The 25,874-nt window shown below is 44.0% G+C and overlaps 2 protein-coding genes across 4 annotated transcripts in view; both read right to left on the bottom strand.

Annotated features, from left to right (window-relative positions):
* VASH2 (vasohibin 2) overlaps positions 1–2,906 on the bottom strand; it is a 32,412-nt gene extending 29,506 nt beyond the window's left edge. For all 3 annotated transcript variants that reach the window (XM_030447416.1, XM_030447417.1, XM_030447418.1), the window contains exon 1: positions 2,782–2,906. In XM_030447416.1, the coding sequence (XP_030303276.1) occupies positions 2,782–2,886 (105 nt within the window). In that variant the 5' untranslated portion in view covers positions 2,887–2,906. The remainder of the gene's footprint in view (positions 1–2,781) is intronic.
* Positions 2,907–15,014: 12,108 nt separating this feature from the next.
* On the bottom strand, positions 15,015–25,447 carry FLVCR1 (feline leukemia virus subgroup C cellular receptor 1). Its single transcript, XM_030447420.1, has 10 exons — positions 24,675–25,447; positions 22,063–22,207; positions 21,418–21,558; positions 21,057–21,124; positions 20,705–20,808; positions 19,461–19,571; positions 18,327–18,432; positions 17,999–18,110; positions 17,270–17,337; positions 15,015–15,992 (listed from the first exon to the last, which is right to left on the bottom strand). The coding sequence occupies exons 1-10, from the start codon at positions 25,317–25,319 to the stop codon at positions 15,930–15,932; spliced, it is 1,563 nt and encodes a 520-aa protein (XP_030303280.1). The 5' UTR covers positions 25,320–25,447; the 3' UTR covers positions 15,015–15,929.
* Positions 25,448–25,874: the final 427 nt, after the last annotated feature.

Raw genomic sequence — 25,874 nt, 5'->3', positions numbered from 1 at the left:
TTGCAGGACACCACAAGTAAAGGAAAGCACAATATTTCTGTGGTTGAGGCTGCAGCCCTCCAGACACACACAGTGCACATACCAGTGCAACAGCCACAAGCCAGTGAAAGTTTGTGCTGGAATGCCAGAGCCACTGGAAAGGAACAGACACAGCACTAAAGATAGTGAATGTATAAAGTGAGTGAAAGGGGGCCTTGACCCCAGTATAATTATTTCCGAGCAATGGCAGCTAAGAGGTGCTGCAGTGCAAGGATCTTGTGGCAGAGCTGGAGATAATCATCCTCTGGCTAGAACACTGAAGCCTCAGTACAACACGGACAACCTGTATGAGACTTGTCTTGCCTGACTCCACTGTGTCTCATTTAAAGACCAGAAAGCCATTTTCTGCTAGCTTGTCCTGCAAGTATGCTGTTACTTAGCACAAATAAAGCTGAGAGGCTTAGAGCCCTCAAAGTTGCTGAGAGGCTTAATTTAAGATCTGCAAGCATCTCCAAGATCACAGACCAGCTTGCATCAAGCTTTGTAACAGCTTGCACAGCTCTTCCAAACCAAGAGCCCACACCATTCCCAGAGCTCAAGCCAAAAGCCAGAGGTAGGAGGTGCTACAAAGGGACCCTTCAGGTCCTTGCAGATAAGCCAGCTTTTCATGAGGAGTCTTCCTCCTGGGAGAGGTGCAGCCCTGCAGTTCACATGCATTCTGTACAGACAACCTCACTGACACAGTAAGAAGCTGCTTACCTGCATATATAATGACTGAGTCTGATGCCAAGATGATTAGAGCAATCAACTGGAGCTTCGTGGGGAGGGGATGAAAAGCCCCTCCCACCACTAGGGATTAAGAACAAATCAGATACAAAACTGGAGTAGCTGCACACACCATTCACTCAGCCTCCATTAACTACCAATAGAAGCGGATTACAAGCCATCTTTTCACAGATACGAATTCTTCTTGTCACTCCAGAGCAGCACTACCTGGCCTTTTGCATGGTGCCACATACTCAGCAGCAAAAGTTAATTAATTAAGATGCACTATCATTTAAGGAACAACTCTCTCCTCACATTCCCATTGTGACCCAGAAATCACCCTCACAACTTTAGCAACCCACCACCACTTTGTAGCAAACAAACCTGCTCCTACCCTTCATTTGCCCACCTGAACTGTTTGCCTTAATCAGGACCAGTGGGTCCTCAGATTGTCCTCTAACCCCAGGCTTATCCAGAAAGAGCTAATTACTTGTGGGGGATGTCAGGTCCTAATCACTGTGACTGGGAGTTTGCTGCCGGACAGTGCTGCAGGAGCTCAACAAAACTCTTCTACAGCACCCTCCACTGATCAGGACACAATAGCCAACATCAAACAATTTAGCCAAGCATATTTCTAAACCATTTTTCCCGCTACTTGGCTTGAGCACATGCTGCACCAGGTCAGCCTTATGTTTCGGCACTGCAGAAGAAGCCATGGGTGATGCCCTCCGAGACACTCCGGCAGGCAGGGTGCCGGCATTTTGGAACCCCTGGCATGCCTCTCACCAGATGCTTTGTCAGTCACTGGGTATATCACCAGTAAAAGTTATACGCTTTAGAGCTGGAAAGTAAGGAAAGGAAATCAAGTCCAGCATGTGCTTTGCAGTCTCGTAATACCACACAGCTCCACAGCTTTAAACTAGTGCAAGCTGGTGATGCTCTTGAAATGATAAGTTTTGCCCTCTCCCTGCCCCTTCATTTCTACTTCAAGCACTTCTGCAAATGTGAGATGAGCCACACCAGGGAATTACACTGCTGGATCTGGTCCCCCAAACAAAGACCAGTGCCAGCACAAGGGAAGAAGAGCAACAGAGAAAGATATTTTGTCCCTTTTGCTGTTCTGCTGAACTAAACATTGCAGAAGAGAGATGAAAGGCCTTTTCAGCCTGCACTTTGACAAGCACCTTCACATGATGACCCTGTGCAATATACTTTTACCTTCTCCATGCTCAAAATTTTTCCTTTTTCCAAGCACACATATCACTATCAGGACTGTGGCAATACCAGCCTGACCCTCTCACCCAGCATGCAGAGGGTTATGAACCAACATCAACTTCAGCGGTCAGCTCAGATTAATGCTGCTTGGTGGGAGGAGTGAATCAAGCTCAAGTCTGCCTAAGCCAACAGTGTTAAAGACATTGTGATCAGTTATGCAGCACAGTGCTGAGAAGCCTTGGAACATCAGCAGACAACACCACTTTATTTGCTGGCTGAAGGAAAAAGAAAAGATTGGGGTCAGGCAGAGCCGTTTGGAGCTTGTACTGAGGAACGTACGAGACAAAAGCACTTGGAATGTTTCCACGTACTGGAAATGAAATGTCTGAGTTTTAAATCCCTTACTACATTTCAGGAGCAAGGCTGTGCTACAGGAAATGCTTGTGTTACAAAGAGCTGAGCAAAGCATGCTTTAAATTGCATGAAGAGTTTATTCAGTCCCTAAAGACTTAATTCTTATTTTCTGCTTTTTCCTCCCCAAGATAAAACAATAATTTTCTTTTTACTTCTTTTCCAAGGCACCACTCCAGCTCCCAAGCATCCCACAGCACACACTCCCGTTTCACGGGCTTTTGAGCAGCAAACCCTCCAGCTGTCCCCTCGCAGTGCGCAGGGGCCCAGAGCATCCCCGGGGCCAAAGCGTGACAACCCTCCCGCCCAGCCCTCGACGCCCACAAAACCCTGAAGCCGCGGGATGTACGGCCTTGGGCTTTGCGGTACCCTCGTTTCGTTTAAGAGGGGAGGACGACGGCTTCGCCTTACCCGAGCCAGGCGGGCTGCGCTCCGGATGGCCGCCGCCACGGCGCCGCCGTCGGGGTGCACCCGCTCCACGTGCCCCCACATCCTCTCCCAGGTCTGCCCGTCCATGGGGAAGCCGCTCTTGTTCACCAGGAAGAGAGACCCGCCGTCCCGCTGCTCCTCCTCCTCCGAGCCGCCGCCGCTCCCGCCGCCGCCCGCCGCCCGCGGCTGGGCGCTCCGCGACCGGCCCCCCACCTTGCCGGCCGCCGTACGGCGGGTGCTCCCGGGACCGCCGCCGCCCGCTGCCGCGCCCGTCATAGCCCCGCGGCCATGCCCAAGCCCGGGAGCGCTGCGGGGACGGCTGTCGGGAGGTGCCCCGCGGCCTCTTCGTCGTCGTCGCCGCTTGAGCCCGCCCGCCCGCCCTCTCTCTCTATTTGATATATATATGTATATGTATATATGTGTGTGTGTATTACGTGTGTGCGGAGGCTGAGCGCGAGGATGGCTCCTCCCTAGCGGTGGCCGCACCCCCGTCCCGCGGAACGGCGGCTCGCTCGTCCCGGGCGCCCCGGCCCAGACCCGCTCCCCAAAGCCCCAGTCCCAGCCGTGCTGAGGGCGCGCCCCGCGCCGCTCTCCATGCCGCCGCGGTACCACACGGCCCACCGCCCGCCCGCCCTCGGCGCGCTCCTATTGGTGGCTGCAACAAAGAGGGGCGGGGATTGGGGGAGGGGCGACCCCTGACTGGTGGAGACATTGGCGAGAGGCGCCCCCTGCTGGGCGAGCCGGCTGAGTCTGCTCTCCCACAGACTCCCAGCTCAGACCCTGCCGAGCTGAGCAGAGCCGAGCCGGGCCGTACAATGAAAAAGTGATTGTTAACCACTGAGTGTCAGGATGATGGCAGTAAGAGCCCAGCCTGACGGCGTGGGCTGCTGCGAAAGGCTGCAAGGCTCTTTCTTCTATCCACTGACCACAGAAGCACCCTGGAGCTGGGGGAGTCATCCCTATGAGTGGCTGTGGTCTCATCGCAGCCCTCAGCCTCCCTTTGCCACAGGCAGCTCACAGATGGCATTTGTCTTTCAAGGAAATGTGTCCTGCTGTAGTAATAGGAGCACTGGCTGTCCAAACCCTGCGTAGGAGGGAGGGTATAGAATCATAGAATCATAGAATTGGCTGGGTTGGAAGGGACCTCAGAGATCATCGAGTCCAACCCTTGAACTACTGTTGCGGTTGCTAGACTATGGCACTGAGTGCCACATCCAGTCTCTTTTTAAATATCTCCAGGGACGAAGAATCCACTGCTTCCTTGGGCAGCCCATTCCAATGCCTGATCACTCTCTCCGCAAAGAAATTCCTTCTAATATCTAACCTAAACTTCCCTCGGCACAACTTGAGACCGTGCCCTCTTGTCTTGCTGAGAGTTGCCCGGGAAAAGAGACCAACCCCCACCCGGCTACAACCTCCTTTCAGGTAGTTGTAGAGAGTGATGAGGTCTCCCCTGAGCCTCCTCTTCTCCAGGCTGAACACCCCCAGCTCCCTCAGCCTCCCCTCATAGGATCTGTGCTGGAGTCCTTTCACCAGCCTAGTTGCCCTCCTTTGGACCCGCTCCAGGACCTCAATATCCTTCCTAAACTGAGGGGCCCAGAACTGGACACAGTACTCGAGGTGTGGCCTCACCAGTGCTGAGTACAGGGGCAGAATCACTGTAGTCACAGTTGACCTGTGCCTGAGTGTTTTGCTGCCATGGAGGCTGCCAGAGGACAGAATGAGCGCTCAGGGGTACTCACAGTCGTGATGTCCTGCCTCAACCCCCTTGCAGCAGGTACCTGCCTCACACATCTGCACAGACTGCTAAAACCACAGAAAAATAGCATCTGTTCCCTCTGCCTGGCACAGTGTGGTGGGGCTGTGGATGAGAGCAACGGGGAACCTATCTCTCCTTCAGGACTTTGCCCAAACACTTCAGTGGCCTTGCTGCAACTTTTGGGCAGACAACTTCCTGGCTGCTGCTGCCACCTCCACCGCTCATCTCAGTTCCCTGATGTTTATTTCCATGCTCAGGTGTGATTTTTTAGCTCTTTATATCAAGCACAACAGTGTCAATACAAATCCTAGAGCTAGAGGTGACTCCCCATCAGAAATAAAAGTCTGAAAAACATTCCCAGTCCCTGCCTATGCACTTGGATACCACCATCACCACCCTGAACTCCCCTGCTCCCAGCCACACAGGGCGTGTACCTGCACATTAAGAGCTGCAAGTGCTGATTTTCATCTCTCACCATAAATAAATCTCTCCAGTGCCCTAATCAGCCTCCTGAATACTCTCAGGAGCCACGCAAACTGAGTTGCTAATTGCTCTCCACAGGAGTTGGTGTCTCTGTGACTCCTAGCAGTGATCTTCCCTGCTGCATCCTGGCTCCTGAATCTCATCGGGAGGTTTAATGTCAGGGAGGTCTGAAAAGGGCTGTGCCACCAGCTAAAGCAACCCAAGTGCGACAGCTTGTACAGTGTCAGCTTTCAGCCCAGGAGATTTTGGTCTAGAGAGGCCTCTAAGCTGAATGTGGGGGTTCACTGTGTAAATGTCAACAAAATCTGGGATAGAGGAGGAGCTGTTGTGAAGTCTTCACCCACTCCACTATGTCCTGCATTTTCCTAATGATCAGGCAAATACCACAACTGCGGGACAAATGTGGCCCAGTGCTGGCCAGAGGCAGTCTGCAACCTCCCCCTGTCCCTGATGGGTTTTGGAGCTGGATCCCAGGGGCAGGACTGTCCCTCTCTCCTTCTGGAGTGCAGTTGAGGCTGCACAAAGAATCATAGAATTACTCAGATGTAAGAGCATTAAGATGAGTTCCAGATGAGAGCTGATGAAGCACAGACACTGGGAGAGGCTGGCTGCAGAGGGTTGCAGCCATGAAGGAGAGGGCTCCCAAGGAACAGAGGGAGGCTCAGGCAAAGCAATGTGAGGGAAAGGAGGCTGAGAAAGTCTCCAAGTTCACTGGAGCAGAGCCAGTGTAAGGCTTGAAAACCATTCACACCTGAATTATAGACTAGGTCTAGACTAATGGGACTATGCAGGTGGCAGCAACCATGTGTGAGGCATGCTGCACGTGACAGAGCCTGGAGTGCTGGGACTGTACAGCAGAAAGTCATCATCAAGGATGCTGATACACAAACTGGCAGTCATGCACATCCCAGGGTCTTGTTCACTGTTGGAACAGGCAACCATGGCAAGAGTGCCACAGCCTTGTTCAGTGCTGTTCCACTGCCCAAAACAGACAGGAACCCTTAGATCACACCTTCCTACACCTACCCACCTCTTAGCAACCCTGAAAAGGTGGAGTGATGCTACATGCTCTTCAATTCAAAGTCTTCTGCATCTGCCACGGTCCATGACAGAGGGAAAGACTCTCCCTAGCCAGACAGGTAAGGGGCATGGCATGCTGGGGACACCACAGCCCTGTCTGTAGCAGCCTTTTCCAGCACCCAGATCCCTTCTGACCAAAAGAAAATCAGCTCCTCGTTGATGCTTTGACTGAAAAGGGACAAGCTGAACCCCCATCACATCTAAGGCCAGCTGTGGGGTAGACAGGCAGAGCAGAAGTTAATTGAGGTCCTGAATGTAACAGCAATTTTGAAACAAGTAGATGCAAATTAAGAGTAAATATAGAAGAATGCCGCCTTGTTGCCCAAGCCCTCCCTGATGTTAGTAATGAACACAGATTCAAAATGAGTAAGAGCAGGGTGGGACATGTGGCATGCCCCCCTGCATCCCCACAGCATCCAGTGGCTTTCACCTCTTGGGACCATCTAGTCTTGGTATCATAACTCTCCTTCTCTGTTTGCAACCCTTCCTCCACCCTGCTGGGGATGCCCTGCCTCTCACACCCAGGCTGAGGCCCAGACTCTGCTCCAGTGGGCCAGAACCTTCTAATGTTGAAATCCAGGTATTTTACACAGAGGTACCTTTCTAAAGGTAGCTCTGAATAACCCCTCGAACCTATGGTCTTGTTCCTAACGCAGGACTTGTTGCTACCACAGCTGCTTTCTGGGTCAAAGGAACTAATTTGATCATAAAATCATGTAAGAGGGTTTTAACTTTCATTATTTCCAATTGCAGACTAATTTAAATGCAGCATTCAAAAGGTCCTGCAGTGCAATTATACAACCAACTGTGGGAAAATTAATAGCTCCTAATTGTACCATGGCAGCAAGATGATATCAGCATCAGCACTTTTTCCAAGAAGATTTCTTCTCCAAAAGTGTCACCTCTGCACTGCTCCAAAGAGCCCCACTAGTCCCTTCCCCAGCAAGTACCTTCTTGCACACAATGACAAGGTCAGGCACACAGCAAATCCTCACTGCCTTGTGATATTACACACACAGGCAGTTAATTTATCTATTAATTTGGGCTTATTTGGGAAAATACTTCCTCTATTACCCATTGTTTCCAACCAGCTCTTCCTGTTGCCTCAGTGCAGGAGCTAGGAGCAAGCAGAAGGTTTCCCTGGCCAGTGACTCCAGCCTGACCTGGCTTCAGGGCAGGGATCTGCACTGGGTTCAGGATGGATCTGCTGGCTTTGCTGGAAAATAGATCACAGTTGTCATGAGTGTCTGTAGAGAGACAAGATAAACCAGGTGCCTTGAATTGCCAGTGAGTGGGTGTGAGTCCACCTGTGCCTGATTAGGACAGGCCCCTATTGGGCATGAGCAAGACCAGGGGGCCAATAAAGGTGGGACACACACCCACAGAAGGAACCTCAGCTCGCTCTGGTGCGAGGCATGGAGAGGCCAGCAGCTCATTGAGCTTCAGGAACAAGAATGGCTCCTCCCGCTACAAGTGTCTGTGAGGTCTCATGCAATGCCCATGCTCCCACTTTGCTCTTTGAAATTCAGTGGTTTTGTGCTCTGTAGCTCCTCTGCTAGCATGGCTCCAGCCTTTTGTAAGACCTTGGTAAAGCCTTGGCCCAGCTCAGCTATCAACAGACCCATATTAAAATTTAATAAAATAATTTTTCATTCCATGTAAAAACCTGGAAGAGAAATGCTGCTCTTTGCTGTCAGGGCACACAAGTGAAGGACCAAAAGGAGAGGTGGAGCAAGACAGGCAGCCCCACTGCAACAAAAGATGCCATCCCTTCCTCTGCAGCCCAGCCTGCCAACCCCTCAATCCCAGGATGTGTGGTGGCCCTTGTTCCCAAGAACAGCTGAGGTTTGCTTTTCTGTAAGAAGAGGTGCTCAAATCTGCTAATGTCCAAGGGTGGCTGGGAAATAATAGCTAAGGAATGGTTGTACAGCACCTGAGAAAAAGCTTGGCAGTGTATCTTCTCCTCCTTCCTTCCATCAGATAGATGCAAATCAGTGGCCACATACTAGATCTGGACTTGTGTTGGGTCAGCAAATGTGGATGCTGAGTGCTCCACACTCACTGAACATCCCTGTACCAGCACTGAGCTTACAAGAGGCAGGTCAGCTGCTGGTGGAGCAGGAAATAGTTATATATAGTTATATAAAATACCAGTTCCTGCAGCTGGCAGCAGTCAGTGCAAAAGCCTAAAGCCTGGGTACTATACAAATGTCCCCAGCTTGGGCACAGTGCTCTTCTAAAGTCAGGGCAAGTGATCTTAATGGCCTTTTCTGAAGCTAGGAACCACCATCTGCATAGAAAAGCAGCAGCAGTCTGAAATGGTTAATCCTACAAGGGTGCTTCAGCTTTGCAGAAGGGAAGCAGAACAGGGTTCAGAAAGTTTACCTGCATTATTGCTATGCAAATATTAACCTATTTCCTGAAAAGACCACGGTGACCTTGTTTGATCCTTGAAAAGGAAAATAAAGCTTGTTTGTTTGGGGTTTTTCCTAACCTAGAAGTTAAGCCAGAATTGTACTTGTTCAGTAATGAAATTCAAGGTTGAAACTGCAATAAGGATGTAACCAAGACTGGCTGCTGATGCAAGCTTGCAGGAATGATTTACGTAACCACTAAGAAGGACAACTTCACCTATTCATCAACGTGATCACTGGGAAAATAAATATGTAAAGCAGATTTAAAAGCAAAGTAAACTATAAAAGGAGTGCTTGAGAGTGTGCTTCCTTGGAGCTTTCCCCAAGTTATCCCTTTCTGCAAACTCTTAACACACTTATTTTGCAATGGTCTAGCAAAAAAACCCACCCACCAGATGTTTTGGCTTTAGCAATGAGGAAGGTTATCAATAGTTGGGTTTTTTTTTTCTGCCTGAACGAGTCCAGGACCTCCTGCAGTAATTCTATGATTTCTGCAGAAATCATTACAGGTTTTTTTTTTGGTGGGTTTGTTTAACTGGGCTTTAGTTGATCTCAGCCTAATCCAGCAGGCAAGATTTCCAGCATTTAAAAAAAATCAAAGGCAGGAAAAGCCTATAAATTCAGCCTCCCCAGAAACAGTTTTGCAAGTTTTCTCTTTCCTCCCTTGTTGCAGGTCAGCATGTCCTAGTTGGCCCAAGCCTTTGCTGATAATGAAATAGCCCTTTCTCTTCAGTACTCCTAATCTCTGCACTCAGATATACAACTGATAGCATCAGATACGGATGAAACTGTTGTTTCTGAGTGCTACAAGATCAGCACCCCTATTAGCCCTTATTCTGCTTCATTTCCTAAGTTTAAGTCTCAAATATTGTTGTAGTTTGGGAAAATAATTACATCAATGCAGTTTGCTGTGACAATCTTACTTGCTGGCGTGTCACGTTTGGTCTCTGCAGCAGGCTCTGCTTGTAAAAAACAAGGAAATACAAATGTAACCTTTCAAAAATCTTGGCAATACAACTTTTTTTAGACAAATCGTCCAGCTTTAGTCAGAATACTACCCAGCACGATCACCCTTTTTCAGGAGAACTGCATAGTAAAAGTACAGATAGTAAAGAAAAGCAGTGGCTAAAAAAAAAAAAATCTATTATTAAAAGCAAGTTATATTTTCAGTCATCAGCATCTGCTGCCCTTGTCACAGAGGAGCTGCCAGTGGTGTCACCAAAGGCGAGAGTCAGGATTTACCTCCACTGCCAAGTGAGCACCTGAGGCATCCCTGCCTGCATGGAGAGAGGAGTGTACTGCAATAAACACCTACCTGCTCAAGTTGAGAAATCAATTTTTTGATTTTTTGAAATCAATTAAGCAATGCAGTTCTGCTGTGGGATACCCTGAGCCTTCTGGGCATGGTATGATGCCTGAACACTGTCCTTATGTACTAAAGTTCTTCAAAATGCACTGTCTTTCCAGGCAGTACTTGAAAACAGACTAAAAAAGTTACCAAGCTTGGCAATAGAACATGTTACAAGGCCAGAAAAGAGAGAAATGCGTTCTCAGTGCCATGGTGCAGCAAGATATCACCATGACACTGTTTAATTCTTCTGACAGATTTTGATCTGAAGCATGACTTCAAGCATCCCTGGAAGGCAGTGCTCTGCAGATTAAGTTTCCCCCTCTCTAGAGAATGACTGAACATTAGTCAAAACACTGCAGAAGCACCTGAAGGCAAGAGTAAATTTCAAATATTGTGGCCACTTTAAAAACTAACAGCTGTTAAAAGAATTACAGTAATCTGGAACTAAATTATTTTTCTCAGTCGCCTTCATTATTTGCCATCATATGCATGATATTAACTTTCAGATGTTAACTAGCAAACTCAAGAAGCCCATAGACCATTTTCTGACTTTGGAACCAAATCCAGGAACATCCTAAGTGTGAACAAACTGCTGCAGAATTCAAGGCTTCATAATGCTTTCTGTCTTCTTCATGCACACAGCCAGAAGGAAATGTAGCATGCTCCTAAGAAACCTTTCTAGCCTTGGAAGCAGCCAGACTGCTAAGATACCTGCCTATTATTATGTATACACAAACCACATTGCTTTCTGGAAAGGGTAACATTTGTTAGCTTTGGATAAATGGGGTATCCTCCCAACTATTGATACGATTATTTGACCAACATAATCAGGATTGGCTCCGCATCTCCCATTTCCCTGATGGGGTTTCTGGCCTTTTTCTTGTAAGAAAGACTTGAGCATCTGCCAGAAAACAAACAAACAAAATAATAATGTGCTGTGACTACTCTTTCCCAGCTGTGGGAATGTTTCAATTACAATGCTAAATCAGGATGCAGCCCACAGCTACAGCTCACTGCTTTTATAGAGGTAGAGGAATACAACCCTATAGTCCTGGCTGTAAAACAAAGAGCCCATCTGAAAGTTCATGACCCTGTTGAGCTGGATGCCAGCATTACTTTATGGCAAAAGGCTTATATTTCCTGTGCTCTGCAGCACTTGAAACCTCCTTCTGTGAAGAATCTCTTATATAAAAATAGTTTGGAGATAATCCCAGTTTTGTGGAGAAGAGAGATTAAAAAGAAAAAAAAAAAAAAAAAAAAAGCCAAAACATTTTCTTACAGTGACTCTACTTCCTTTAAAGCAGGTTCCTCAAACTTACCTGGCTCACAGCTGCTGTGCTGGGCTTAACACTGAGGAAAAGTGCTCCCAGGGGTCCTAATGTGCTCACACTCAAAACAGATTTGCTTTTAGAAACAGAAGTTGGGCCATAACAACGTTATGTCTCACTCTATCCTCTCTAAGAAGTTATTCTAGCTTCTCTCCCTGGATAATCTCTCAGCAGCTGGATGATTTATTAAAATAATATTTGCACTACACTTCAGGAGCTGCTTACAAATTGCTCTGCTTTAGGGTTAACTGCACTTTCTTCTCCTCCCAGACATTTTCTGAAGCAAATGAGGAGAAACCACTGTGCTAGAGAAGTGCAACACTTCAATTCCATGCCCTGAGAAAATTCCTCTGTAAGCCAATACTTTTGTGTTGAATATATTTATATAGCCTCCATACAAGCACTCTGCATGTGTGCATTCATGTTTATTAATGGCATAGTGCATCATTAATGTAGGAAATTTTTGTGAATAAACAGCAGCTTCTAAGAAAAAAAAAATAATCATTTTTAGACCATCAGCTGTCAAAAATGGCAATGCTGGCTCCAACACAATTGCATGTAATACACTTTATTAGTAATATATGACTGTGAAGGAATGATGCCACCCACATACACACATACATACAATATTGCAATCAGAAAATATTCATAAAGAACTTTTAATTTTCTCTCAAAACAAAGCATGGGACAATAAAAAACCCAACATATTATAGAAAAAATATTTGCTAACTTTATGAGAAGAACAAAGATACAAGCATTAAATAACATGGGTCTTAGATGGAAAAACATTTCTCTCAGAAATTTTTGCTTAATTCATTCCAGTTCCTGCACTAACATTACTTCTCCCCCTTCACAGATTTCATACTAAATGGTGGTGGTAGGGAAATAATAGATAAAATAACTTAGCTTGTGGTCGACGAATCATTAGTAGTCATTAGCACACTCAAGGTGCCACATACAAGTACTGAAATACAACAACCAAAAAGGTCACACACATCCTCACAAAACTCTTGAGTTCATAGAATGGAAAATGTAAGTAATAAATGCTTACAGCTCACCTCAACTTCACCTAAGTCATAGACACACAAGATTGTCCACAGATTTCTCAAAAAGCTTTTTTTTTTTTTAGGCAGTATGGGCTGGCAGCTCTAATTACACACATCAATTACAGTGATTGTCTCTGAAACAAAAGACTGTCTTGAACAAAAGAGATGACCAAGAGGATGAAGTTAGGAAAGCCCTACTGACCTAAAATTACTTGTATTATTCTTTCCACTTCTTCCCTTTTTTGAGAACAGCATTTGGCAGCAGGAAGAGATGTTGTTGAAGACAAGCATTCATCTCCAAAATAAATTCTCTTAATGGCCAAAGCAAAGACTGAAGCTCCCAACTGCAGCACTTCCAGACTGTGCCTTAACAGGTCTGATGTTTTTAAACCCAGCCAAGAGAAATGAGGGTTTTAAGGCCATGTTAGGTATCCTAAATAAAAATAGGTCAATGTTCTTTAGGACTCTCCCATTGAAGTTAGCGAAGCTTAACACGGTTTGGAGGAAACAAAGATATTTTAAAGGCTGATCTCTGAATCTTGTAGCTGAAATTTAGCAATTAAATGCCCTTCTAGGTCCCCAGGAACTTGGGGGGAGCCCCTGTGCTCACACTCATGATTACATGACTTCTCTTGCATCCTCTAGAGTTCTTCTGAGGCACTTAAAAGCAAAGCATATAGAAAAGCAAAAGCTGATGCATGGGATTGGGATGTCTCTCCTCACTTGCTTTCCTACTCCATCCTCTCATAGTTGACATGTAATTCCATTCATTAAACGATGACCTCTTCAAGCAGTTATCATCTTTTGCCCCCACTTCTAACTGAAAGGCTGAGCCAGAAACTCAAGACTGAGTCAGAAACCCTATTTCCAGTTCGAGATGGATGTTTGATTGGGTGGATGTGTTTGCTTAAAAGAAAACAAAAACAAAAAACTAACAAACAAGAAAGCCTCAACAGCCTCAAATTTATTTCTGCCATGAACTAGAACCTCAGTTTCTTGACACACAGATAGTAAAGATTATTGCATAAAATACTGGTTTATTCTTTATTTGCTCCTTATTTTGCTCCCAAGCCTTTTATTTCAATACTTTATAGCTGCCTGGAAATAGCTTGCATGTTTTCAACTTTCAAGCTCCTTTTAGAGGGGGAGTATTAAATCCATGTAATGTAATTAAGCCTTCATTATTAAGAATATTTTCTTTTCAGGGACCTAGCAGGGATTCCAGGATGACAAAATCTTATTTGGGCCTTTTCAGAGGGTAGTCAAGTAATTTGGCAGAACATAAAAACCATAAAAAAAATATTTTTTCAATCATCAGCTACACACAACTAGACAAACTGGAAACTAGTGGTGAGTAAAGGAATTTTTTAAAAATATTTTTAACAGTAAGAAACAAAAAATAAAAATCAATCTTCAAATTTGAAGAGTGTATACTGGACATTTCAGAAAGTATTCTAGATACTACCAAAGACTTTCTGTTGGATATTTGACAACAATTCCCCCAAACTGCAAAGAAATTTCCTTGTTAAGATTTTACAACAGCAGAAGTATAAAGCAACCATGGGCCATGAACATGAATGTTTACTGACTCTGTACCTTGCAAAGGAATGTATATATTTTGGTACACATTCTTTTTGTAAAGGTAAAAAACGTCCACACACACATCAACACGCAGGAACTTCTACTTTGCTCACTCAGGCTGAAAATGTGTAGATCCCTTGATGGGGCAGCTTCCATCACAGCAAGCCACTAGACGTAAAGAACTGACATTACAAAAGCATCTCTACTTCTACCTACATACTCCTGCCTGCTGCTTGACTAACTATGAGTTACTTTTACTATATTCAGCTACCTCACCAGAGGACTCTTCTCATAGAGATGTCTCTCCAGAAGCAGCAAGGAGTCCCCATTTTCTCTCTAGCATTAGGCATGGCAGAGAGACATGGGCCTTTCTTGGAAAGGGGAGTGTTCCAAGCATGCCCAGCTAATTCTGGTATGCACATTGCCCTTCCATCTTCCCTTATCTGAAGCATTTATCATAGAAAATGTTAGATTAAGATAATCTAGTTTGGAGGCTAAGTTCAGGAAGCTAAGCTTAAAGGATCCTTTTTATATCAAAGGATTCTCGAAATCTACACTGAAACAAGAAAAAGAAAAGCATTTAATGATATTTATCATACTGAAACACTATCTTTGTTAAAAAGCTCCCCAAACCCAACTGAAACAATTCAAGCAGGATTCCACCTTCTTGATGGCACTACTGATCTGTGGGAGCTCAAAGAGATGGCATCATTGATGATTGACCTGCAAGCTCAATTTAAAGGCTGCTAAAGCTTAAATGTTTGCAAAAGGTCTGCTAACTCAGGTCTGACTTCTTCAGTAATAGCAGCCTCAGTATTACTGTACTGCTATCAATTCTCTAGGTGGTAGAGAGAGCATAAGGTAGAGAAGAATACTTTCAGAAGCACTGCAGTGAGAAATTCACAACCCAAATTCATATAAATGTAATAACACAGTGTGAATGTTAATGAAGTTTGCTCCTTTTGTAGCCAAGATGTATGATATGAACAACAAGTATTTCATCAGAATGAGAATCACTCTTCCTTTCAGTGATTCTTACAGCTTTTAACAAACTGCAAAAGACATATTTGAAGTTACGCAAGCACAAAAATTTCAGGAGACAAATTATACATTTCATAATGCAGATAAATAAATGCAAAAAAGGACTAAACACATTTTCTGATACACCAAATATTCAGAGGAAATTTAACACAAAAAAAAAAGAATTTCTTTAGCAGCTCTGATTAAACTCAAGATGAGGCAAAGATCTTCTTTACAAAGTAAAGGCACCAGCTCTTCGTAAACACATACTCTTCTCACTTTAACTGAGAAAGTACTCAAAATATTCCAAGGAGGTAACCTTGTGGTAGCATTCAATTGCCTACAAATACTTCACAGTAGAGGTATCAAAGGCCCTTCTCCTCCTTTTACTGCATTTAACAAATGCTTTTCCTTCACTTTACTTAACGGGAAACTCTTTAAACCTCCCTGGAAATGTTACAACAAATCTATAAGATAGTGTTTTTTATTTACCTTCTGATTGCCACCTAGAAGTTCAAAGGCAAAAGAAATGTCAGATGCCAGTGTTAAACACATACATTTGGAGTCATCTCTTGTTTTCAGTATTGTGCTACAGAGAGTTTCCCAGCAGGAACAGTTGGCTTATATTAAAAAAATGTATTTAAAAAAAAGGAAGTTGTGAACACCCTCCAGCTGTGCAGCTACCCATTCTCTGACTTCTCAAATGCACTAGAAAAGACTGAACAAGAAAAGATTAGATACTTGTGATCATGCTAACTGTACCTCAGGATTCCAGATTTTTTTCAAGTATGCATCCTGTATGTACATGTCTCCTAGTATGGAGAGTATTCACACACTTCTTCACTAATGAAACCCCAGAATTTTAAAACAGTTAAAATAAATATTCCATAAAAAGGTGAATTGTTTGGGTCTTGGGTAAAATTAACTGAGCATCTTCATAGTTTCCATTGTACAACTACTACCAAACACATTTTACTACTCATACACACAAACCCAGTGTTTAAAACTATACAATATTGTTCAGTATCCAACCAAACTTGTGCACTTCTAAGTCACCTTCTTTCAGCTTTATAAAGCTGACTGAATTTTTAATGCAGTATTTTCAGGTTCTACAGGACTGTCAACTGGTACCTGGAGAGGGGAAAAAGAAGAAGGAATTAAGCTATTAGTCAACAGGAACTATTCCCAACTCAGTATTCTTGGGTAATTATTAGGTTAGACTCCAGCAACATAGGTAGTTAATTAGCCAAATTAGGCTTCTATAGAAAGCCTTGTTTCCCCTTTTTTCCCTAATGGGAAAACACACAAAAACCACACAAAACTGAGTGTCTTAGTGTAACTCTAAAGTATATATTTATTGCATAGATATTCATCATGTGGAGATTAACCTTCAGATTTTTTTCTGCATTGCATTTTAACACAGTAGAATCTTGATGATCAAGGTTTGGCAGTACAACAGTACCCTACTAACATGCACAGCTATCAATTATTGATGTTAGTTTTCTAGATTGTGGCTAACATAAATGAAGTTGTGCAACAATCTGGGCTAATTAACAAGGTGATAACAGGAAAGAAACAAATCATGGACCACCACCTATAGTCACAGCATATGCACATGAAAAATATCCCTGACCCAAGCTGGGATAATCCCCTGGGATGCCACTCTGCACACACAGCTGCACAGGTCTTACATTCAAGTTAACTCATAAAGCACCAGCTTGGAAGCCTCTGAACCTTATGCAGACACTAAGTGTGCACCTGGTCACAGATGATCAAAACCTGCTATATATGCAAGACCTCTACACACAAAAAAAAAAGTGCACCAGAACACCTCTCAATATCTGTCTCCAAAAAGCAGTTTCATGTTCTTGATCCAAAATCCATCAGCACTGACTAGTTTCCAGTGACAGCCTTCTTTCTACTAGTAACTGGGATAATTTGGAAAAGCTGCTGAATCATGGCCTCTGGACCTCCTGAACTGCAGAAAGTGCTATGCTAACTCTTCATTTAGTTGAAAGGGTGCTCAGTAGATGAACAGACAGCAGCCCAGTATAGAAACAGCAACATGACTTCTGTTTATCAGACACTGACTTCACTTAAAGGGACTATCGGTATTTTAAATGAAATACGTACTCTAACACAGCCTCCTAACCCAACACACAAAAAGGCTGCACAATTTACAATGCTACCTGTAAATACAAAAAAGCAATATTCAAGCAACAAAATCAGATATTAGTATCAGCCATTTAAAATTCAGGAAAATCTGCAAGCAGAAGACCTTTTAGTTTTTTTCATGGGAGCTAAGTCGTAAGTCTTTGTTAACTCTTTTGCAGTTAATATTATTATGCCAACAGAAGCCAAGCATTGAAGCATGGTAATACAATCATGGTAAAAGAGCCACTACTTACAGATTTAGCATCCAAATTCATTATCCCTGAATTCACATTGTGTCTTCGCAAATCTGATTTTATTAAGGCTGAAACAAAGAAATAGAAAGCTGGCTCACAACTTTGCAATGACATGAATTTCAAGGGAAATGTTTATACACTGCAATCACAAGGAAGCTGCTTTCAGCACATATTCAAAATACCTGAATTCACTCTTCATTTGAGCTTACTGACAATTTGAACTTGCTCCTCACAAAGAACATGCAGAAAACGACAATAAAGTCTTTTAAACTATGAGTACTTGAAGCAAAGCTTGATGGTTTTAGCACTTTCAGCATATTTGTAAGTACCAACATGTAAGCCACTGGTATTCTTAAAAAATACATCAGCACTTTCTTGCAAGTAGGAAACTGCAAAGTGTCTCCTTTTATGCATTTGTTTAAATTTAGTATCCTGCTCTGGAAACAGACATCTGCCTCAAATTCAAGAGATGGGTGACATGGCCGTCTGTACATGAGCAATATCATTCTTAAAACAAAGGCTGTGCACACAGCGAGTATTTAAAGTAAAAAACAAAGAAAAATCAAACAAATCCTGAACTCACAACTTGTGTCAGCCCAGCCAGGAAGCCACATATTTAAATCCTAGATGCCTGAGACATCTAAAAACTACCCAGAAATTCAGTCTCAAAAAAAACTTCCACATTTTTACATTATAGAGAAATCATTACTTACATTTCTGATTAATTACCTGTTAATATAATGCCCACAAAAATCCAAGCACAAAGAAAGAGGTTTCCCGCATGAGCACTATAGTCTGTTGTGAGTTTTCCTTGAACAAGTGTAAAGACAATTCCAAATATCTGTAAACGAAGAAGTCACTTCATCAGGATCACATAAAAAAAGCGTCAACACTTCACTTTGCAAAGTTTCAGGACACATCATGTATAAAACAAACTTTTACAAAAAATAAGCAACACAACACAGACCTAGCACTGAACTCAATTAAAGCCTTCATAGACTTAAGTAGAGTGGCCGTCCTGAGCAGTAATTCACTTAAAGAAATAAAACTATATAACCTGTGCTGATGCATTAAGGAGACCTGAGGAAGTGCCTTCAGACTCTGGGTATGTAATTTCCACAGCGAATTCAAACCCAAGGGGAAGATAGCCAGTCATGAAGAACCTGTTGAACAGGAGAGTAAGAGGATGGTAAGTGTGGCCTTCATCTATTGGTACTACAGCTAAGAAAATCAAACCTAAACACATGGCATTATGAAACAGCTGGTATTCTGAACTGTCTATTTTCAAGATCAAACATGATTCAATACTTGCTATGCCTGCTCAACAATTTTAGCCATACATATTTTTTAGGACAAAGATGTGTTAACATATTTGCTGTTTTTCCCATAACCACTTGAACTCCACTCCATGTCTATGAAACAGCTTTCTCTGACTAGTCAATAATCTACCCCAACAGTGAAGCCAGTTACTTTCCTACATGAACATCACAACTTGATCAGCCCAAACATCTGTGCTGGAAGGACAAAAAGAGACCATCGGGAGTGAGTGAGGTTGGACACTGTAAAGTCTGCTAGAAGTTGCTGTGGAAGAAGCTGAGAGAACTGACAGGCAGCATAAGAGAGGGGCTTAAAGCAGTTGAGGTTGGTGGACTGGTTTTTTAGCTGAAGAGATATCTGGCTCTACCTTGACTGCCATGGCTGGATACAGCACTATTCCCTCAGCACTTCCTGAGGCTTCTAGATTAGGAATCGATGAGAACTGGTCATGCTCCTCTGAGTAAATAAACAACCCAGCAAATTGCTCGGACTATCAAAATATAGATTAATCAAAATGTATAGAAACCAGTCTTCTTAGATCTGCTCAGTTCAACTTTAATCACTTATCCGCTGATCAACAAAAAGAAACCATCTTCACTGCGGGCAGCCTTCTGAATTGGAAGTAAACAAACTGACCACATCCAGACTTCTGTTAGGGCCATAAAAACATTAAATGAAATTCACTGAAAAGCTGGCTACTTCAGGTTTACTGTGAGGTAACAGAAAGTGAAACCCTACAAAACTCCACCAGTGCTGTAGGCATAGGTTGAGAGCATGATGACAGAATATACAGTTGAACCACTTAGTACAAATAGGTAAACATTGCTTCTGAACAGAGCTGCAGTAAGTCTTCTAATCCTCTTTAACTACTCACCCCAGCACTCCTCCGGTCACGAACACTACTATAAGGTACCCAAGGTCCAGGGTGAAAGTAAATACCAGCATCCCAACGAAAGAGAGAATGTAAACAATCAAAGTAGTTTGCCTGTAACCCAACCAATAAGTAAAAAAAAAATTAGCATCATTAACATAAGGTCACAGCACATTGCTGAAGCATGGAAGAATAACATAAACATTATTTACTCTCTAGCAACTGCCATTCTACAGGTATAAAATTTGCTTCACATAATTCTGACTCAAACATACCATGCCATGAGAACGTATCCCTTCCTGAGCTCTATCGCCTTGGTTATATGGCTGCTTAACTTAGAGACTTACTCAGACTTTCAAGGAGTGGGCAATCACAGCAGAAACTATTACCTTAAGACTATTTTAGTTCTCTGCTACCTTGTACCTCTTGGTCACCCTGCAGTGCTGCCCATTACACAATACATGAGCAGCCAGATCAAACACTACCAGCAACAAAAGTCAGCATAAGAGGCAAATCAAACAGATCTCACTACAATGTTCCATTTATTTTAAATCTGGAATGAAGAATGCCATCCAAAATATTAAAGCACATATAACTTGTTTATAAGCTAAAACAGATGCAGAAACAAAGTCAATCTGCACCATTAACATCCACTAGGTATCTAGAGCCCCTGCACATAATGGACTAAGGGTCACAGAGGAGAACCACAGCACCACATGCAGTGCTCCAGGGCACTGCTCACTCCTTGAGGGAGCACCATACAATGGGTAATGAACCTGGGAGCCCCTACCCTAGAAGTGAGTTCTGCTCCCCAGTCATTCCCTGAATTAAAAGGGCCAAGAACAGTAGGAAAAAAACAAACGGGAACCCATCAGTGGTCCATTTCACAAAACAGTAGGTTTTGAGCCTCTATACTTTCCTGGGAGAAGGAGCCCACCAGGCCACTGACCACTGTTCATAGCACAAGGGCTTCCCTTGCTAGCTTTACACTCCTGAACAGGCAGGAGTAGATGGAAAACCCTTCACACCTCTGCATTCTCTTCTCTCATTTCCTTTGGCTGAAAACTAGTAAGAGTCTCAAGCTTTTGCTGCAGCCTCAGAAGCCAGTCTCCATCGAGGCTGCTAAAAGATCAGGTATGAACTGCATTTTATCACCAGTTCACTTCAGCCCTTACAGTTCAGTACTTTTCTAATGCAACTGCACCACTCTCCTACCCCTAACCCCATACATGCCTACCCACACTTACTTGTATGTTTTAGTGTAATCCAGCCACAAACCACAAATAATCGAACCCACCATTCCTGCCACCACCAGTGTCAAGCCAATTCTCCCAGCGTTCACTTCTTCTCCCTTTCAACAAATATTTATATGGTGCTCATTAATAACTTGCTTCCACTCAGAGTCAAGTTCAGACCTCTTGGCAGTCATAAGCACGAACACTCCTATGACTCCCATAGCTGTACAGTACAAGAAACTGTAGAAGGGTATAAAGGAAACCAAACATCTGAGCACACATAACACCTACATAATAATAAATATCACCTCTGAAAATGTACAGTAAAAAAGAAAAAACTATCAAGAAGATCCAACAAACTTACCTCATAGTGAGATACTATCATCTGGTTTAGTAATGTAGAGACAGAATAAAATGCCCCAGTCATAATACCTGCATTAAGAAAAATTTCAGTCATTCCAGGTGTAGCCACACAGATATGCTACCCTAAAGAGTTAATAAACCAATATTTAAGACTTGCATCAGAGGCAAATCATTTTATCTGCCAGATAAAATCTTTTCACCAGAACTACTTCCCAACACCAAACTGCTGAGTAAGTAAAAGTTTGACACTTCCTCCTCTACCCCCATAAAAAAACACCACCACTACTAAAACTCAATGTGCTTTTCACACATACTTGTTCTGCAAACTGTTCTGAAGCACACAGTCAGGCAGCAACCCTTACCGTAACTGATCAACAAAAGTACAAATGGAATATTCTTGAACAAGTTAATAATTGACTGCTTGTAGGAGTAATCCTCTGGAGGCAGAGTTTGCAGGACTGCTTGAGAGTGACTAGGAGGGTATTTAGGCTTTTCTTCAAACACTGGGAAAGAAGAAGAAACAATTTTTATTCATCTTTACCAAACTAATACTTCTTCTTTTTGAAATGTTTCATTTTGATGAATTTCAGAAGATTACCCTGTGGTTTTTAACACTTCTACAAAAAAAAATTTTCTCACAGAACAATCAAGTCACAGTCACTTGGGTCACATCTGATTGTTACCAGCACCCGGTCAAAGACAGACTTCATCTGCAACGTATCTAGGCTTCTCTAATTCTAAGATTAACAGCAAGAATTCATTTTCTATCATAATGTCCTTGTAGCAATAAACCTTCATGACCTAAATATTCTGAGAGAGATCACCCCAGGGAAGCACAACATACAGTAAACTGGTTGTTGCCTAACCCTGCCACAACAGGCAATTGCACACAGATATACTGGAGAAAATGTAACCTCAACTACTTTGAGCAAAGTCTGATGCTTTAAGTGAGATGTTAGAAACACTCCTTATGGTCACCATTTAAATTACAAGAATGGAGCACTTACCAACTCCTGTTAAGAAGAACAGAAGCGTGGACACTATTGCTGTTCCATAGAACATGATGCTGATGTTATGTGCCATCAGATCAATATCATCAGGTGTATTAGGAACCAAAACAGGTGGCAACAGAAAGCCAATTGCAGTGCCAAGCTGTAAAGCAAGAAAAGAAAAACAAAAATTATTTCCCTGTGAACATAAAAGTGAAAAGCCCTACCATGTAGAATTCAGAAATTCTATCACATTAAATATTAATAAAACTGTGAAGGAAAAATGTTCCTTTACTATCACATTTCTGAGCCATTTGCTCATTTTGCTCATCTGTCAATGACATTTCACAATCAGGTCTTTCAGAGCTCAGTTTTTAGCCTTTTTATTTCTAAATTAAACTACAGTACTATACCTAGGGTACAGCACATTTAACAACTAAGCATTAAGGAAGTTTTTTGCAGAAGAATCTTTCACAGGAAAATACTGTGCATGCACATAAATTTGTACTAGTCACCATGCAACTGAAGACCTAGAGATGACAGAAGAGACTCCAGCTATTCTTGTAGAAACACTTCTCCTTATCAAAATGCTCTACTAGATGTCACAATCCTGCCACTATGGTAACAAAGACTGACATACTAGGTTTACTGCAGAGCAGATAGAGAAGAGAAAGAGAAAAGGAACATCCTTATTAAGAAACAACTCCAAAACTTACATCTGTGATTATTGTTAAGGAAATAAAGAAAAATCACAAAATAAAATAGTAGTGGGATTGCATCTGGAGTCATTTCCAATGTCAAACCTGATCTTGTATTAAAAGACAAAAAACCCAAGGCCTGAAACTTTGAAATTTTGGGTGTATATATATATATATAAAACATTTACAAGAGCAAGGAACAACAGTTTTTGATTACTCTCCGGTTTATCTCTCTTGCTCCTCCAAAACTAAACTGCATTTTTAAGTGTTAGAAAAATATATATATTCTTTAAAATAAACAAAAATAATAAAAAAAGACATAGTAGCAAGTCCAACACTCAAAAAGTATCAAACTAATGGTGTACCAACATGTTTACAAAGTGCCCTTTGTGCATGTGCCCAATGAGGGTTTTGCTACTTGCTTCTTTTTTTTTTTTAGCTCTCACCTAAAGAATTTGTCTCTTATCTTCATCCTTACAAACATGAACTGAGTACATAATTACTCATTTTCTGAAGGTATGCTTTTCCCTCCCCAAATGTGAGACAATACAGTACCCACAGTACCCCAAGAAAGTCAAGTGATACCATTTTTCACCCTTTACATCTAGAGAGATTAAGGCCAGGACTGAGAGATCCAGTGACTATGGTGTGCCCAGCTTAGGATGCTAAATGCATGTGGAAATCTGGCACTCCCAACAACCCTTAAAAGGTACATTGCTGCATTCCCAGTGTTATCTGTTTCAACTACAAATTACCAAAATGCTCTACTTGATATCACAATCCTGCCACTCAAGAGATCATAGAAAAAATGTTAATGCCCTCTAAATGGTTAATTTATTGCAGGTCATAATAGGTAAAGGGTGCAATCTGATTTTGTTAACTAATCTCTCCCTCCTCTGCCTGCTCTCCCAATAACACACAAAGTCTTAATTTAAAAAGGGACAGCTGACTTGTCCACTGGAAGACTTCAATGAAAAAAAAAATTGTTTTAGAAAAGGATTGGAAAAATTGTAACAGACAGGTATACCAGGTATGAGCTGATGACCAACCCTATCTGTAAATATCTAACGCTTATATTACTGCTGTAAAAATCCAAAGTGCAGACATAAAAACATAAGACTCACAAGAGCAAGACTAAAACAAATCCCCCATTACCTTAATCAACCTGTACCTATGACCTCAGCCTGCACCAGCATTGTTGGAGGGAATCTTAATGTTTTACTGCCGCAGAAAAGCAGGGACAGTGGCAAGGAGCAAGAACAAAGCTTTGGGAAATAAAAAACCAAAACATCAGCATCTTATCCTCACCTGTGCTCTCAGATATGACTGTTCCAGCTCTCTGAAACCAGTCAGAAACAGGGGAGCTTGAGGACATTTTGTGACTCAGTTATCAGCTCTCCACAGTGATTTGAACTACTGCAGCATTACAGAAAACTTCCTGAGTCATCAGAGCATCGACTATTGGCACCTAGTGATTTGAGACCACTATTCCAGAAAGCAGAAACTAATACATGCTGTCACTGGGGCTTGCTATGAAAGTCCAGGTCCTTCACCCCTCTCCAGCTGGGGGTGGATTCCATCAGCAAATGATGCCAAACGCAAGGGACAGAAGGAGAAGAGAAAGTGGCACAGGACTATTTCGGAAAATGAACTCAACTGATGCACTCGAGGCAGCTGACAGAAACGTGCAAGCTGCTACACCCTGCAGCACAGCAAGGGTCCTGGAAAAAAAACAGTCTGACCACTGAGGCTGAAACGTAACAGCTCCTCCGTGCCCACCCCATCACTTTTCCTCTCTCCAATGCTGTCCTGTAACTATTTCTTGAAGAATGGCTCTTTCCATTTAAGCGACTTATTTCACACCAACGCCAGTCCAAACTCAAGGATACTCCCTTCTAGTCAGTTCCCCTATCCCCCCCTTTTCGCCCCTACCTGGTTGCCCAACACGGCCACAGCGCAGGCGGTGGAGACCTCGGTGGGACCGAACCAGACGGAGGCGATGCGTGAGGGCAGCCCCAGGATGAAGACCTGGGCGACGGCGCAGACGGTCTGGGCGGCCAGGGTGATGGGGTAGCGGCCCGGGGCCATGCTGGCACACTTGAGCCAGGCGCCCAGCCCGTTCAGACCGGCACCCAGGAGGGCGGTGAGGCGCAGGCCACGGGCGTCCAGCAGCCAGGTGGCGGGCAGGATCAGAGGTACGTAGGCCACCATGTAGACCATGGAGAGCCAGTCTATCTGCGTGAAGGAGACGCCGTAGAAGCCGGCGAAGACGTTGCTGAGGATGCTGTACTGGATCCACTGGAAGGCGTTCACCAGCGAGTAGCAGCTGAAGACGGCCAGCACCGCCAGACGCCGCCGCGACAGCCGCGTCTCGACCCGGCCGCCGCCCGCAGACAGCATGGCCTCGGCCTCGGCCGCCGCCCGCTCCCCGCCGCCCGCCGGGGCTTCCCGCCCGCCCTCCTCCGTCTCCTTGCCGGGCAGGAAGCCGTTGTAGCGCTGCTGGGGGGGCACGGCGACGGCCGCCGGCATCTCCGCGCTATCCCCCTCCGCCTCCTCCTCGCCGCCGTCTTCCACCATCTCGGCCGTCTCCCCACCCAACTTCCCTGCTTCAGAGGAGACGGGTACAGCCCGCCTGCTCCTCACAAGGTCACCCGACTCCTGCAGCGGTTCCGACTCCTGCTCCGGCTCCAGCTCCGAGACCACGCCGACACCGCCGCCCCGCCCAGCCCTGCAGCCCGGCCCGGCCCGGCGGGGCGGAGCGGAGCGGAGCGGGAGGCGGCTCTGCGGAGCGGGGTGGGGAGGCGCTGAGGGGGGAGAGGGTGGTTTCAACGAATTGATCCGGCTGAAAAAGACCGTAAAGATCAGCCCTGGGTTTTGGGAGGCAGCTCGATGCCTGTATATAACATACATACACATACGTATTCACATACACATATGTATACATATACGTATACATTTACAGAAGGTCTTGTGGGGGTGTGTAATGGTTGGAGGTTATCTTGGGCGTAGTGACTATGAAAAGTTTTTGATTTTTAGTGAAGCAAGGAAGGCAGTCTCCAGAACTGGACTTCAGGAGAGCAGACTTTGATCTCTTCTGGACCATGGTTGAGAGAGTCCCTTGGGAGGAAGATC

Source organism: Calypte anna, chromosome 3 (assembly GCF_003957555.1).
Source record: "Calypte anna isolate BGI_N300 chromosome 3, bCalAnn1_v1.p, whole genome shotgun sequence".
NCBI lineage: Eukaryota > Metazoa > Chordata > Aves > Apodiformes > Trochilidae > Calypte > Calypte anna.
The sequence above is the reverse complement of the archived record's forward strand: the minus strand, read 5'-3'. Positions and strand labels throughout refer to the sequence as shown.

Coding starts and splice junctions, on each gene's coding strand:
- FLVCR1 (XM_030447420.1), bottom strand. CDS start 25,319: ATGGTGGAAGACGGCGGCGAGGAGGAGGCGGAGGGGGATAGCGCGGAG. Junction 21,559..22,062: donor GTTCTTCTTAACAGGAGTTG/GTAAGTGCTCCA, acceptor CTTCTTTCCCAG/TGTTTGAAGAAAAGCCTAAA. Junction 17,338..17,998: donor TGTGGGCATTATATTAACAG/GTAATTAATCAG, acceptor TCTTTGTTTCAG/CCTTAATAAAATCAGATTTG.